The 17,510-nt window shown below is 38.6% G+C and overlaps 1 protein-coding gene across 4 annotated transcripts in view; it reads left to right on the top strand.

Annotated features, from left to right (window-relative positions):
• The window catches only part of MYO16 (myosin XVI), a 597,681-nt gene that overhangs the window by 365,567 nt on the left and 214,604 nt on the right, over positions 1–17,510 (top strand). For all 4 annotated transcript variants that reach the window (XM_070579270.1, XM_070579268.1, XM_070579272.1 and 1 more), the window contains exons 17-20: positions 7,760–7,871; positions 12,224–12,341; positions 13,132–13,203; positions 15,824–15,965. In XM_070579270.1, coding sequence (XP_070435371.1) covers positions 7,760–7,871; positions 12,224–12,341; positions 13,132–13,203; positions 15,824–15,965 — 444 coding nt within the window. The remainder of the gene's footprint in view (positions 1–7,759; positions 7,872–12,223; positions 12,342–13,131; positions 13,204–15,823; positions 15,966–17,510) is intronic.

Below are 17,510 nucleotides of genomic sequence, written 5' to 3' on the forward strand. Positions count from 1 at the left end.
CTCGGCATTTTTCCCAGAGAAACAAAGACTTACGTTTATGCAAAAACCTGTACATGAAAGTTCATAGCAGCTTTATTCATAATAGCACCAAACCAGAAACAGCGTAGATGTCCTTCAAATGGCTGAATGGTTCCACAAACTGTGGTACATCCATACCGTGGAGCAATGCTCAGCAATAAAACAAACAGATTATCGATACACACAGCGAGCTGGGTGACTCTCCAGAGAATTATGCTCCAGGTTTTTGAAATTCATAGTTTCATAGAGATTTTTTTTTCTGATTATACATAATAGTTATTGATTCTTGGAAAACTGGAGAATATGGGAAAGAGCAAAAAGTAATGTACCATAAACCCACAACTTAGAGCAAACCCCTGTGGATTTGTGAATGTGTTCTTTCAATCTGCCTTCTATCCCTTCTCTCTTTCTGCTTTGTTTCCTTAGGACTTTTTAAACTAATTCATGGAGATATAAAAAAAAAAAAATACCAAAGGTTCATGACTTAAAGTTAACCAACGGAAAGTAAAATTACACACAAATCTCGGAGGTTGTGAAACATGAGATGGCACTGGTGTCTGGATGAGGAGCGCCAAGAAGGCAAAGACCCTAGGCTCTGCGTGATTCTCTCCCTGGGGGCTATTTCTTTGCCTAGCACATCCCTGCATATTAAATGCTTGTTGAAAGGAAACATCATTAAGTGACACTTTTCACATCAATTAGGATTTTTGTGTGATTTGTCGCTTTAAGAACCTAGAAAGTTATTTTTCCTAGAATTTGCCTCAAGGAGAAATGACCATGGTCAAATAGTTGGTTAAACTACTGAGAGAAGGAATGAAAAGTAAGTGGGCAGAGACAGAGTTTTGCTGAGAAACAGTCTTACCAAGTCTCCTTTTAGTTACCAACTCAACCAACATTTAAGGTCAAGAATCTTCTCTTCACTTATTTAAAACATAACTTTGTATAGTTGATAACAGTGTTATCAAAATTTCTAAAAAGTTGGACTACCTGATTTCTGCAGTGTTTTTGTCCATTTTTTGTTAATGAAACCTAAGAACATTCAATGAAGGCTGACTTTCCATAGAGGCAGAACCGCAAGCTCTTCAGGTATCTTCAGAAAAACACAGTGACTTGGTTCTTTTCCTTTGTAGAATATTTCTTCTACTTCCAGAAATCAGGATGGATATAACTTTCCAGTTATATGACTAAATTTTCTACTTTTTTATATAACTGACCTGCAGAATCAGCTTGACCCTACCTGTTTCAGAGACAATGGAGCTATGCAATAAATAATCCACATTAAGCACATGATAAAAATCAGGGTGTGCTTTTACTGTTTTCATTCATCTTCCTCACTTAATATCTCATTTCATTTTTTTCCTTCACCGTTGAGCAGAGGAGCCAGCACGCAATTTTACTGACTGGAGATTTATTGAGTTAACAAAATAAATCTTCAGTTTTGCATCATTTAATTTACTTTGGTTCAAATCATTTGCTTCTTTATAGGACTGTAAATAGAATTATCCAGTCCTATCAGAGCTAGATGTGCTGTTATGACTACAGATTTTGATAGGTACCAATGTACGTTTGTACATTTGATATTTATGGTAATTCATAAATCAGAGTAGAAGGTTGATTAGCACATGCACACATGTCCATTATCCTCACACGTGTGTGCGTGTGCACTTCATTTCCTGGAGTGTAAGCATAAGGAGTTGAATCATCGCTGAAATTTACTGATGTAAAATGACACAAGATTTTACCAAAATAAGGTAGCTTGGAGCATTAATATTGTCATCCAATATCAACTGAGGTCATCTAACACAACCTAGTTTCTGATCCTTGAATCTCTTTTTCAACAAACCTGCTTAAATGGCTGTGTAGCCTCAGCTTATCTACTAATGACGGGGAACTTACTATCTTAGAAGCAGTGCATGGCAGGGCCAGCCTGGTGCCATAGTGCCTAAGTTCGTGGACACTCTGCCTCGGTAGCCAGGGTTTGTGGGTTCAGATCCTGAACGTGGACCTCCACACCACTCATCAAGCCATGCTGTGGCAGTGTCCCACATACAAAATAGAGGAAGATTGGCACAGATGTTAGCTCAGAGCCAAGCTTCCTCACCAAAAACAAAGCAGTGCATGGCTATCCATAAAGTTTATTAGAAAATAGTTCCCTTGTGTTGTGTTGATACCTACCTCCTGCTAGGTTCTTACAGCATCCTTGGATTTGTGTAAAAACCCTGGTATATAATAAATTCTCATAAGAAGTGGTATTTATAATGATGATGCTGATGATGATCATGATGATGACAGTAAGGACAGTATGTATGGATTTACCATTAATGCAGCCTAAATTTACATACTGCCTTGGTCAGATTAATGTTTGCACAACTAAATTCTTAGGATTTTACTCACTCATGCTCAACCTATCTTATTATTGTGCAGTGAGTTTTGGGTTAAGATATACATTTGTGTCTATTGGATTTCAATTAGGATCTAGACTGTCAAATTCCTTTCTATGCTTCACCATGCAACACCCTGGCTTTCCCTGTGGTCTCAGCCATCCCAGAATTCCATTCTAATGTCAAAGATGCTTCTACATGTCTGGGCCTTTTACCGGAAGCCTCCCCACGGTGACAGAGACCCTTTCCCAGAGAGACAGCATGCACCTGCCAGCATTTCTGCTAGGCTTGCACCGATCTGTGAGCTACTCCACTTCACATCTGTAGTGCAAGCACAGAGTTGAGTCAGAAAAGAGTAAATTAATAGTAAAACAGCCTATGAAATCTTAAAACTTCATGAGACTTTGCATTCTGTGTAAAATAGATCTATGTTTAATAATAATTCCACCACTTTATGTCCTCCCTGACATTTTCAAGCAACATTTTTAACTCTAGGAAGAAGCCTGGGGACGCTGTTCGCTCTTCCTCCCCCTCCCATCTCCCCTGCAGGAAACTTGTAACTGAGCTTGAGCAGCGCTGGGGGGTGAGGACAGAGAGTGTTGGTGGGTGGATTCCTGGCTTGGAGACCTTAAACAAGCTTCAGTTCCCCTATCCCTTAGACGGGCGCAATCTTCTCACGATCCATGTGAAGTGCCTCTGAAACAGCCAGTCGAGGATTTGACACATGATGTTAGTTCCCACCGCCTTTCCCTTTGGGTAGAATTAGTCAAATAGTATTCATTCATCTATAACTTTTAACATTATACAGCCTACAGGTTATAGTCTTTTACTCTGTGGTAGAAACAACATCCAGAGAATTCCCTTGATCTGCCAATCTTTTAAAAATAAATGAGTAATAATTCTTGTTTTGACAAATGACAGTCTCTGACGTTTCTCACTCTGCACATTGAGATATCTATATGTTGCCAAGTGTTACTGTTCCAAGTTATGCATGAGTTAAAAGAAGACGATTAAATAAACAGATTGTTTGAGCTTTAAGTATATGATTTTGAGTCGTAAAAGAGATGATATAAAAGATGTTGAATATTGAGTTCTAAGATTTGACTACTGGGAATTGTGGGACCATTAATAGGTCACAAAGTTGGAAAGTCAGTCAGATGAAACCTTTGTACCGATTCATCTAGCATGGTTTTCTGGCACTGTTCTGAGATTATGGGACAACATCAGTGGAGTTTTAGCTAGTCTGCGGGGAAGTCTATAACCGATGGCCCACAATCATTCTTACCTATTTTCAAGTGTAAAAGAGCTATGATCTTTTCTTTTCTTTTTTTGTGTGTGATGGTTTTTTTTTTTTGTTTTATTGCAGTAACATTGGTTTATAATATTATATAAATTTCAAGTGTACATCTTTATTTATTTCAATTTCTGTGTAAATTACATCATGTTCACAACTAAGGACTAATTACTGTCCATCACCACACACCTGTGCCTAATCACCCTTCCATCCTCCTCCCTCCCTGATGTTGTCTTTTAGCTGTTTATTACTTTGAGAACAGGAAAGCATATTTTATAGTTTAAGACATTCTGCGTTGTTAACAGCATTTGTTATAATTGTTTTAATTTCTCAAAATGTTTCTTTACTTCGTTTGACTTAGTTACTTGATCCAGGGCTCATTAATGAAAAAGCACATTGACTACAAGCTCCCCATTGATGCCAGGCATATTCTTTCCAGGAAACACTCATAGTCTATGTGTACACTGCAACCTGAGTGTAGAAAGCATTCCACATACAGTATCTTGATTCGATTCTCATAAAATTGCCAAAAGCTAGAGATGGAGAATGATTTTACTCCATTTTTACTACATTTTACAGATAATAAAATGAAGATTTAAATTTCTTCAGAAAGGGTCGAATAGGACTCAACTCTAAGTCTCCAGATTCTGGTTTCAACATTTTACTAGGTATATTTTTCAAGTATTTCTCTGTCCTCATGTGCTGTTTCATTATTAAATGATATCAAGGGGAAAATGAGTACTTTTAAAAGCCAAAAAGTAAACTTATAGTGCCTTCTTTTTCCTGATACTAACCTTCCCATTTTAAGATACAGTTTGGCTGATAAATAAGAACCATATTTCTAGTGAAATCATCCTAGACACTATTGAACACTGGGAGAAATTTTAAATTTGTATACAAGGTAATGAGTTCTATTTTCTGGATCATCTTTATGCCAACAAGTTTTCCGGCAAAGAGGAAGATACTCACAACCAATCTTTTTTTTTTTTTTTTTTTTTTGAGGAAGATTAGCCCTGAGCTAACTACTGCCAATCTTCCTCTTTTTGCTGAGGAAGACTGGCCCTGAGCTAACATCCGTGTCCATCTTCCTCTGCTTTATACGTGAGACGCCTGCCACAGCATGTCTTTTGCCAAGCGGTGCCATGTCCGCACCTGAGATCTGAACTGGTGAACCCCAGGCCACTGAAGCAGAACGTGCGAACTTAACCGCTGCGCCACCGGGCTGGCCCCCTCACAACCAGTTTTAAAGCACCATTCCTGCCATTAGACAAACTGCCCTTTAAAATCCTCTATTCTGATTGGTTTCCTCCTGGACTGTTACGTAATTAACAGCACTGTCTGCAACTACCAGGGTTAATTTCACATGGCTTCTTCTACCCAGAATTTGACTGAAGAAAAAAATGCTATTATATTCATGTTCCCTTATAGAACAGGTCATAGCTGCTATAAATTCTCCACCATAAAGACACCTAAAATGGTGGATGGGGAGGTTTAAAGAAATAGTTGAGGTGGCTATAAGGGGAACTTATCAATTGACAACTTTTTAACAATTCTAAAAGAAACAGTGGTATTTTTCATATTTGACTCTGTAATGATAACAGGAGCTAGTTGTTCTTTACAAGATGTTAACTGGCCACTCTCAATGGAATACTAACCTATGTAATGATCATCAAGTAAGTAAGAAAGAAAAGATGACATCAGGAAGAGGGATGGAAAACTTCCATGAAAACCAGAAGAATTGAGAGTGGTTATAATCATTAAGACTTTTTAGTCACTAAAATTTTGTAAATTTTAGGCAAAATGGCCTCTGACCTTCGTAACCCAATCTCTTGCTAATATTATTGCCCTTGACCTTTTCCATTTCTTCCACTGCCCCAAATCCTAACTCACCCATCCCACCTCAGGCAGTGGAGGAGCTCTGGTGAAAGAGAAACCACCGCATAAGCTGGTCTCCAGCTCCACCTGGGCCTCTCTAGTGCCAGCTAAACTTCTGATGTCTCCCTGCTGGATGATCATGTCTCCGCCCCACGGAAAATATCTTAGATTCTTATGACTTTCCTCAAGCCAACGTCACCTAGTCATCTAAACCTCAACTGCTTTCTCTCCTAGAAAAACCGCAGCCACAAAGCAGTGGTTCCTCTACCCCAACCCGCAGAGGCTCCCAGCCCTTGGACCCATGTGTATGACCTTATCTAGCACCTTCACAGTGGGAGGTGCGCCCTCCACTCTACTGAATTCCATGCCCTCTTCCTTCCTCAGCAACTTCTTTCTCTTCAAAATCCCCCACATCTTTCATTTTCGTCTTTTCTCCAGTCTTTCTGTGCTTCTACCTCAGTATATAAGCATTCTGAAGTCTCTCCCACTCCCTATCCAGCCTCTCAACTGCTTCACCTCAGCCCTTCATGGGCAAGATTGAGGAGAAAGAAGGCCCACTTCCAGGCCACCAACTGCAGTCTGTGTCCACCCCACACACCACCCGTTTCCTTCTTTCTATGGTCTCTTTTCTGTTACAATCTTAAAAATGCGTTATTCCTTTGTTTTGATGACTCTGATTTCTTTTAATTTTCCTGCTCCCTTTCCTGAACATTCAATTGTGTCTTCACTCCTAAAATTTTAGTCCCCTTTTGAGTGAGCTCATCCACTTACATGGTTTTAGTCATCTGCACGTTGATGACTTCCAGATCTTATTTTCTAGTCTGTCTGAATTTCAGATTGTTATAGCCAATTATTTCTTGGAACTCCACTTTAACAAGTAATTCAAAGTCAACATGACTAATGTAAAATTTAAGACTTTCTTTCTCAAAAAACATATTCCCCCTCTTGAGATCGTTCTGTCATTGAATGAACCTACTATCCATCCTGTTTCCCCAGACAGAATCTTGAAAAGCATCATTAATGTGTCTCTTTTCTCTTCCCTCTGTATTCAATCTGTCCCCTCATCCTGCCAGTTCGGCCTCCTCCTCGATGCCTCTCTCTCTCCTCCTCTTTTCTTCACCACTGCTGGTCTCTCACTGGATCACCTCACACTCTGAGTTGCCTCATCTCTTTCCCGATAATCTTTCATTGGGCTACCAGAATGTTCTTTCTGAAACAGCAGTCTGATCATGACATTTCTTTGTTTCAGCACCATCAGGACTGCCCATCACTTCCAAGACATAAATTACTCTCTTTTGCAAGATATTAAAAACTCTAGCTTCTTCTCCAACTTCATCAATCTTTGCTCCTCTCACCTTAGGCTCTAATTTTGCTGACATACCTGAGTTCCCCATACTCATCATGCACACTCAATCCTGTGTGCTTTTCTATGTGTTGCTAGTTATTCCAGGGACACCATTAAGTCCTGCATTTGCTTGGCAAATTCTTACTTAAGTGTCAAGTATTGGAACAGATGCCTCTCCTCTCCCACAGACTTTGCTCATCACCCACCGTGGGTCCGGTCCCCTTCCTGCACTCTTACAAACACCTAGCGTGCATCTTTCCTATTCTACTTCCATAGTGTACTCTGGCCCCATCTTCTCTTGTCTTTGCCCCTGGGTACGTTATTTTGTTCCTGTTGAGCTTCCAAGGGTGAGTCTGGTACCTTTATATCCTCAGCTGCAGTATTGTGTATTTGGTAAGTGATTCCTACATGTTTGAATGTAAGGAACAAATCAATGAATTAATCAACTACCTCATAATTAAAAGATATTGACAAGAAGAAATAATAAATTACTCTAAATTAAAAATCTTTAATACAAATATTAATTTCAAAGCATATGATAGGACCCGCCAAATTTCTGTATGAAATATGTAAAACATTGTGAGTTTCTCCTTTCGGTAGGAAGAGTACAGCTAAGGTGAGAACCAAGTAAAACAGTATAAATATGTTCTGGTACAACAAGAACTTTTTTTTTTCCTTCCTGAAACATCACGTGACATTATGTACCAAAGCCTCATAAACACATGAGTACACAATGTCCAGGTGATTTCCATTATTCTGGAGACCAAATACGGCTGAAGTGATTTTTAACCACTGGATTTTGACTACAAGCCAAGCCATAATGCCTTGTGTTTGTTATCCTAACAGGTATTTGAACCAGACCCTACGAGAAGATCTGTCAACAGCAGAGCATTCTCTGAACAGGGAAAAATTCACTGTTTTGAAACAAGCTCTGAATGTAGTTGGCTTCAGTAACTTGGTGAGTCATATCGTAAACATTTCACTGAGAAAACCAACCTTCTACAAATTTATAAAAGTTACTCATTCAAAAACATTTACTGAGTTGCTATTAAATTCTGGAAATTGTTGCAAACACTCATGATTCAGCAGAGAATAAACCCCAATCTCTGCCTCCTAGAGTTTATATTCTAGTGGGGGAGACAGACAGAAACATGGGCTCAGGATCACAGATACTACAAAGACAAATAGACAGGGACAAGAGGAGAGGCCACTGTTTTCAAGACGCTGGTCAAGGAGACCTTTGCCCAAAATGAACCATGTGAGCAAAACAGATCAAAGAACTTCACATAGACTAACTCAAGGAAAGACTGGCAAATCTGAAGGAACTGTTTACTGCTAAGAATCACTTTTAAAAGTAATCTACTCACTTTATTAAAACGTCTTCCTGAACAATATAAAGCTTTTTTTATCCTTAAAGAATCACCAAATACCTGCAAGCATTATGAGGCCAAAAAGTACAATTTAAAATATTTAAACCTCTGCTGTCCAGGAGAAATCTCTGTGATCATAGAAATGTTCAGGGTCTGTGCTGTATGATATAAAAGCCACTAGCAACATGTGGCTACTGGGGACTCGAAATGTGGTTAGTGAGACTGCAGAAATGGATTTTTAATTTTTCTTAATTTTAATTAATTTGAATTTAAATAGTCTTGTGTGGTCAGTGGTTACTGAATTGAACAGCACAGATCCAGTGAATAAGAGACGTGAAATGATCGAAGCCTTGAGACCTCTCAGAATTCCCACAAATCTCTCTTTTGCTTATGCATTCTCTCTTCCCCCCATTCCATATGGTGTCGTTTTGAATTACAGCCAGTTGCTCATTAGCAATTAATATAAGATCACGTGGATAGCTGTGGTATACCAGTAGTTCAGGAACTCTGATTTAGTCAAAGATTTCAATATGCTCTGTTTCTTTTTCTTAAACCAATAAGTTGATGAATTTGGGTCTTTCTTTTTTCCCTTGCCCACGTAGATAAAGCTAATGGGACAGCAACTGGGTGGGAGTGGATGGGAAGGTGGCAGGAGGGGTAAGAAAATGGGGACTCACCCTAAATGACGTAGATGTGGGCATTTTGCTCCACTCCACCCTCGCCCCATTGAGAGTGGAGTTCTAGGAATGTGCAATCATATGGTATCTTGTTTTCTTTCTTTCTTTTTTTCTTTGTTCTGATTATCCAATTTTTGTCTTTTACTAACACTTAGCCATGTGAACTTTTCTGTCTTTGCACTTGCTATTCTTGTCCTTTTTGTCATTTTTCCCCCTTTCTCCATGCCTGAAATTTCTGTTTCCTTAGGAAACTGGGATACAGCGTTGGGTAGGAACCATTCTACCAAAGGACCAGTTGCTTGGAAACAGGGTTTTAAAAATCCATAATTGACCTGAAAGGCAGGGTGAGCAAAGTATATCTTCCACCTAAGGTATCTAATAGAGAAGCTAACAGCCTTTTTGGTGAAAGAAATATGTGCATTCTAACAAAAGACGTGGGGGTCGTCACTTAATCTTGATCCTTTGGGGTGACTGGATGGTGAAATCTAGTCCGTTCAGGAGGGGTAGATCGTGTCCAATAAGAGTGGAAGGAAGGTATTTCTGGGCTGGTGAGGCCCTTGAATCAAGACCTGGAAGTGATCGTTGTCCTGGGAGGTCTGTCTTTAAGGTGCCTCCACCGCTGCCCTCCCATCACCACCACCAGCAAGATGGTGGGAGATTGTTTCTCAGGAGACACAGAAGAGCAGCCCCTGCCTTCTGCCCACAGAGCAAGGTATTTTCACCTCTGTCATGGTATTCACCCATTATAATTCACATGATGGCTAGTTTTCACTGTTCTGTGTCCACACTGCACTGTAAGATCCTTGAGAATGGAACCAAGTCCCCCTCTGTGTATCCAGAAGTGCCTATGCCTACCTCACAGGACGCTGGAAAAGTTCATGAGGAGTTACTGGATTTATTTAAAAGGGGGAAAACTTGTCAAGTAGTGGAAGAGATAAAATGTTATTCAAACAAGCATAAATGAGGAAAATTTGAAGCACTAATTTATGATTTAGGGGTTACCCAAAACATTTTTAAGAAATGCCAAAATCATAGAATATTATACCTGAAATTACTTAGAGATCATCTTTTTCAATGCTCTCATTTTAAAGATAATAAAATCATACCTCATGATGAAAACTAGAGATTCTGCAGGAAATTCATGGACGTCCCAATGACTAGATTGTTTCAACAGGATATTTATAAAGCAAATAAGTGTTGTTCTCAGTGAAACTCCACAGGCAGGAACTTTTTATTCCCAAATTATGGATTAGGAAAGTGAGAATTTAAAAGGTTATGTCACTTGCCCCATATTAAACGTAATCAATTTTACTACTGATATCATCACACTAAATATTTGTTACTCTAGAGAAGTACATTTTTTAACTTACAACTTTTTCTTGACTTTCTTTCTTGCCACAAAATGACTGTCCAAAACTAAATTTAAGATCTAATTTCTTTCTTTTTTAAAAAGTATTTTCCTAAGGTCATATTAGCTTATAAATTTGGCTTGTAAATTTCAGGTGTACATTATTATATATCAGTTCCTGTGTAGATTGCATCATGTTCACCACCAATAGTCTAGTTTTCATCTGTCGCCATATATGTGTGCCCCTTTACCCCTTTCACCCTCCCCCGAACCCCTTCCCCTCTGGTAATAACCGATCTGTTCTACCTATGGGAGACCAAATGTGTGTGTTTTTTTGTCTATCTTCCACATATGAGTGAAATCCTATGGTATTTGTCTTTCTCCATCTGACTTATTTTGCTTAGCATAATACCTTCAAGGTCCATCCATGTTGTCACAAATGGCACAATGTTGTCTTTTTTTATGGCTGAGTAGTATTCCATTGTGTGTGTGTGTGTGTGTATATATATACACACACATATATACACACATATATATATTGTATTGTATATTGTATATATACATTGTGTGTGTGTGTGTACACACCACATCTTTATCCATTCATCTGTTGATGGGCACTTGGGTTGCTTCCACATCTTTGCTATTGTGAATAATGCAGCAATGAACAAAGGGATGCCTGTATCTTTTTGAATTATTGATTTCATGTTCTTTGGATAAATACCCAGTAGCAGAATAGATGGGTCATATGGTATTTGTATTTTTAATTTTTTGAGAAGTCTTCATACTGTTTTCATAGTGGCTATACCAGTTTTCATTCCCACCAACAGTGTATGTGGGTTCCCTTTTCTTTACAACCTCTCCAAATTTTGTTATTTCTTGTCGTGTTAATTATAGCCATTCTGATGGGTATGAGGTGATATCTCATTGTAGTTTTGATTTGCATTTCCCTAATAGTGATGTTGAACATCTTTTCATGTGCCTGTTGGCCATCTCTGTATCTTCTTTGGGAAAATGTCTGTTCATCCCTTGTGCCCACTTTTTGATTGGGATGTTCAACTTTTTGTTGTTGAGTTGTATGAGTTCTTTATATATTTTGGAAATTAGCCCCTTGTTGGATATATGATTTTCAAATACTTTCTCCAAGTTGGTGGGCTGTCTTATCGTTTTGTTGATGGTTTCCTTTGCTGTGCAGAAGCTTCTAATTTCTTTCTTTATGCAGCATTCCAGATTCTCCAATATCCCTTCAGCAAACATCCTCATACTTCCTGCTACTTTTTCTCAAATATAGCTCTTACCAATAGCTATTTTTTCTGTTTTCCTTAAAATACCTTTAAAAAGTAGTTAGCATCTTGTTTATCTGGGCATAGTTGTTTCTATTCTGCCTCCCTTAATTTGTCAGCAGAAGTGAAAAATTCTATAATCATAGCTTGGGTTTATCTCATGAGAGAGATAACTGGAAGATGGAAACCATCACATACATTCTCTAGTGAGGCAGACACGGTGGCTGTGAGGAGCTTCCATTTGCAGTTCTGTATCACGCCTGGGAGGACACACGTGAAGTCTGACCTCGCAGGTGACATCCAGGCAGTCAGACCATCATCACACAATGACTCATTTTTCATTATGATGCTTATCTAGAAACTAGTAATTTCTATCAGAGCATCACTTCCTTATATTCTTTTGTTTAAGGAACAGAACAATTGATTTAGAGGAAGTGTGCATTGAATTATGAGATTTTGATTTTGAGCTGGAGATTGGTAGTTCTCTTTTTGAACATTTGGGATCTGAAAAATCACAGCCTCACTACTAGGCTCCACATCAGTTTTTTAACCTCCTTTTAGGTTTTTAAAGGATTTGTCTTTTAATCTTGCTTGTAAGCAATCTTAGTCCTTTTCTCTATTTGTAAAATGTGTAGGAGGTGGAGAATCTGTTTGTGATTCTAGCAGCCATATTACACATCGGAGACATTCGGTTCACCTCTCTGACTGAGGCCGACTCCGCGTTCGTCTCTGACCTCCAGCTTCTGGAACAAGGTCAGTGGAACAGACCTTCTAACATTCATCTCACGGATGTGCAGTTTTGCAGACGTGCCAGTAGATGGAGACACAGTACAGAAAAGCCAGGTGGAATAAACTTCCACCGTAGAAATCAGCGAGGGCGGTGGCGAAAAGAGGACTGTATCCAATTTGTTCTTCTTTCTTTCTTACAAATGGTTATGGGAATGAATAACAAGATGTCATTTATGCTCTCATGCTGCCCACCGCATTGACAGCACTGATTCTTCAGCACATCCTTGGGTTTATTTGCACTGTTCTGAGTGTTCTCTACCCCCACCCCTGCCATCCAGTATATTTTGGGGGCATGTTAATAGCTGAACGTTTGAAACAGAATGTAATTACTTCCCTTCAAAGATCTTGCCAAAAATCTCTCTCTTCTTTGAAGTTGTTTTGTTAGTCACTACCAGATTTTTTCAAAGTACCTTAAAATCACAGATTGTCAATGACCAGTGTATCTTCACCTCATATCAAAGTAATTTAACAAAGGACTGGGAAAAAACATTCAGGGCCATGTGTGAGGGCAAGGAGGGAAAAATAATCCTCTTGTTACTTAATGCAGGAGCCCCACGAGCTCATTAACATTTTAATGACTATAAGCTGTTTCTCTAGTCGAATTGGACAATTAAGGTGGTCGTTTAGTTTTCTTTAATACACACATTTTCTAATGAGTCTATATAAACTTATACATTATAACCATAAACTACAGTGTTCTCGCTGTCAAAAAATAGGTACTAACTTTACATTTTCAATGCTGCTTTAAATTTAGTGGCTGGATGGTTACAAGTATCAACTGATGAATTGGTGTCTGCTTTGACAACTGATATCCAATATTTTAAAGGTAAGTGTTTCTATACTCTGAGTTTCATCTTTGTGCAATTGTGGTCTTCTTTGAAATATGGAAAGTAAATATAACCTTGCCTTTCCCCACCTAGAGAAACTGGTTCTACGAATTGGATGCCAAATGAGAAAAGCATTATGAACCTATTTGGTTACTTGATATGACTCTGTACTGTAAACTCTTTACACTCTATAGAGACCATTTTGATTAACTGGTCACCTTTTCTAGCTAATCACTCATTTTAGACAAATAAAGTCATCAATCCAAGAGGATTTATTCAATTAAAACGTTGGTTCCATTGCCTATGTGGCGCCATGCTGCCCTCCCCAATGAAAAGCGTCCTTTTCCCTCTGCCTCATCAGTCATAGTAATAGCTTCCGTTTATTGAGCACTTATGAACTGATGGGAATTGTGCCAAGTGCATAAATGTTGGAATTTTTAAATTCTTACAAATCGCTATGAAGTTGGCATAACTATTTCCATTGTAACAAATGAGAAAACTAAGTTTCAAAGAGGTTAAGTAACTTTGAATGTCAGATCGCTAGTAAATGGCATGTTTGGAATTAGAATCTAATGCTATCTGGCGCCCGAGGTGAATCCTAAGTTATACACATCTCTGTTCACTGGGCAAGGAGAGTGGTTTTCCTCCGTGCTGTTTGGTTATTCTCCTTAAATCACTGCCTCACCAACCTTCTTCGTTACTGTGATTTTGAGGACACACTGTCCATCTGATCTTTCTTCTCTCCATCACCACTGTTCTTGCCTATGTTCCTGTTGGACCTACTTGCAGGTATTTAGGTGCGTGGCTTAGCATTTCTGCCTCATGTTTAGACTTCTCTTCTGTGACCAGACTTCATGAATCCCTGATTATCTCCACTCGGCTGCCTAAAAGTCATTCTTTTTTTTTTTTTTTTTTGAGGAAGATGGGCCCTGAGCTAACATCTGTGCCCATCTTCCTCCACTTTACATGTGGCATGCCTGCCACAGCATGGTTTCATAAGCAGTGCATAAGTCCATGCTGTGGATCTGAACCGGGGAACCCTGGGCTGCCGAAGCGGAGTACGTGAGCTTAACCCCTATGCCACCAGGCCAGCCCCCAAAGTCATTCTTGACGCCTCTTGCTTCTCCTCCACTGAGTACATCAGACACATGTCAGCTCTCCTCCATTCCTCTCTCTGATTCTTACTGCCTTCTCTTCATTTCCATTGCCACTGCCTTAATTTATCATTCCTCCCTTAGATTATGGCAAGAACATCCTTGGTAATCTTTTGTCTGGCCTTATCTCATTTTACCTTTTTACAACACTGCTTGAGGAATAATCTTTCTGAGTGCAAATGTGATTTTCATCCATGGATAACGATCTTTCAAAGATACTCCAACTTCTTTAGAGTAAATCTCATCCCTTCAGGGTCACATAAGGGGTCCTTTATTAATATTCAGGCCATAACTAACTTTTCTGCTTCATTCTTAGCCATTTTCCTACCACTGCCCTTGCATCCAACCACATTAAGTTTCTTGAGGTTCTCCAAATGCATTATGATTTATCATGACTTTTTAAAGAAAGATTGAACTCACCATTAATACCTGTAATTTAATCCATGGGGGTCTTTTTGTTTACCCTGTCCTGCTCTGCTTCCTCATCCGCCATGTTGATGACCCATCAAAACCCTTCGATCATGTTCACTCTAGAGACCTCAATTCATAATATCATAGACGGCGCACCTGCTTTCACTGCCACCCTGTATTGATCCAGATGGCCTTGAACTTATAGCTCCCTGACTCTTCATTACCTGCTGCTTCAGTTTTTTCCTTTTCTCTCAGCCTGTCTCAGAAGTGGTTCTTCCTGACCTGTACCTCCACTGAAGGACAGCTTACTCGACCCTCATTTCACACACTCATCATCCTATAACTTGACTCCTTGCTCAGCCTGAGTTGCAATGGTTGGCCAGGTCAGCCAGTGCCACAGAATATGAATAGCAGTTTCCCATTTCCTCTTGACTCTCTAGCATAAATGCTGTCATAGGCTCAACTCCAAATCATCCTCACTTGTTTTTTTTTTTTTTCTTGGTTTCTTCTCTAGTCTATTCTCTTCTAAAAATCTTATCATTCAAGAATTCAATCACCATCTCTTTGAGAATGACATAAAAATTTCCACCTTAGGGCTCAATCTTGTTCCCAAACTCCTGACTCGCATTTTGGTTAGCTAAATCATTTCCTTGAAAATATTTAAAATATGACTAATTTTCCAGATGGCCAGGTTTACCCAATGCCTTGGGGATGATTCAATATCCAAGCCAGTGAGCTGTTATCAGAACACTTATTAGGAGGAGCCTGCAAAGAATCGGCTCCCTAACTGAAAGGAAATTACACAGCCTGCATCGAGGTCAAAAGCTGTGGTCAACATTTGTAGCAAATAAGATGGCAATGTATACGACACTCATTTTACAGAAACATGTTATGTGATGACTAACAGAGACCTCATTTATTAGCGCCATAATATATTTTTTAACATCTTTTGATGTATACGGAGGTATGAGGGATAAGTAGAAGATGTAGTTTCATTTGCTTCCAAATGAAGGCACCCTTGTTCTTATGCCGCCTCTCCTTTCTACTATTTTAGGAGACACAATCATTCGGCGACATACTATAGAGATGGCTGAATTTTACCGGGATCTCCTGGCCAAGTCCCTGTACAGTCGTTTGTTTAGCTTTTTGGTGAATACCATGAATTGCTGCCTCCACGGTCAAGACGAGCATAGCAGGTAGGTTGATGGACCCTGGTCCTCAGTGTTACTCCTTCATGGCCAACTTAAAAGGCTCACTCTTAAGGATGCTTCATAGTGCAGACTGACCCATAAGTTAAACCACCATTGCAACATTTTATTTTAACAAGGTGATCTTACTTGAGAGTTTTATTGACTATTTTTGAGAGATTTAATCCCCTCCTCCACACACACACACACACACACACACACACACACACACACTGATGAATTAATCAAATCGTCTCTCGTGTATATATATATGGCTCTTGGAGTACCAAGAAGTATAAAAAAATTTATAAATCTAGGATGAAGGCAGTCCAAGAATAGCTAAAGCATTTAAGTTTGTTGAGAAGCCCATGTCTTTCTCAGAACCAATTTGATGATTTTTTTCGGATGGTAATTCTTTCTGTTTTCTTCTCCTATTTTGTGGATTATCGACAAAGGGTCTCTATGGTAATCATTTTGACTCATAGCCTTAATCATCTTTAAGCAGTAGCTTTTCAGAGCTATTTGATCATCTAAAGATTATAGATCTCTGTAGCATCTTATCAATGGAAAACTTCGTTAGTATTCTTGTCGCTAATAATGACCTTGAGCAAGCCATTGAAAGCAAAATTGCATCCAGAAGTCTTCACACGTATGCTTGTCTTTGAATAAAACCTTTTGAGAATTTCTTTGTTGTCCATATAGACTTCTTCAACAAATTCCTGAAAATTACTGCCTTTAGAAGTTTCTTGGAAAACATTAGAACTAACACGTATTAATGGGAAAGTTTTTAAATAAATATAGACATCTCAGAAGATTTCAAGGACAAAGAGATACTAAAATTCTCGTTAAAATATACACATATAAAATCCCACAGCACATTGATCAGCATATTCCATATAGAGTCTGTCATTTGAGGTGTATCATCACCTGTATTTTAGCAGATATACCTTAGTATTTAATATGGGGAGGATTCTTGATTTTATTATTTCTTATTATCAATTAATTTGTGATTTTCTTTTAAATATGAAGAATATTCACAGAATGATACTAATATGATAAATCTACCAAATTAATCTTGTATAAACTATTGGCTGATCTGCTGAAGTAGACTGAAAAAATTAATATATAAATCTAGCTGCACACAGAAACTTTTAGAAAATTTCCATTTGACATTTAAATCTTACAGAGCCTTAAATTTATATATGTGAAAAAACTTGTGCCTAGTCTAGATTTTTGACTAAACACACACATAGAAAAAAATACAAACATAAACCTTGGAAAACACATTCTTTCCCTTTCAGGGGGAATATTGCCACTGTGTCAATGTGTACATTTATGATGTTAGTCTCATCTTTTAAAATTCTTTACTAAGTAAATGAATAAGGATAGGTATTAGTGGGAAATTAGAAGTGAATTAATGTATTATATGTTTAACTTCTGAGAGACAGTATTCTTATTTGAATTGTAACTCCCATTTTTTCCTTTCTATTTCTCCCATGGGTCACCCAAACCTGAATTTAAATCCCGAAATAATGCAAAGAAAGGTTATGTTTG

This window comes from Equus przewalskii, chromosome 16, assembly GCF_037783145.1.
Source record: "Equus przewalskii isolate Varuska chromosome 16, EquPr2, whole genome shotgun sequence".
Taxonomy (NCBI): Eukaryota; Metazoa; Chordata; class Mammalia; order Perissodactyla; family Equidae; genus Equus; species Equus przewalskii.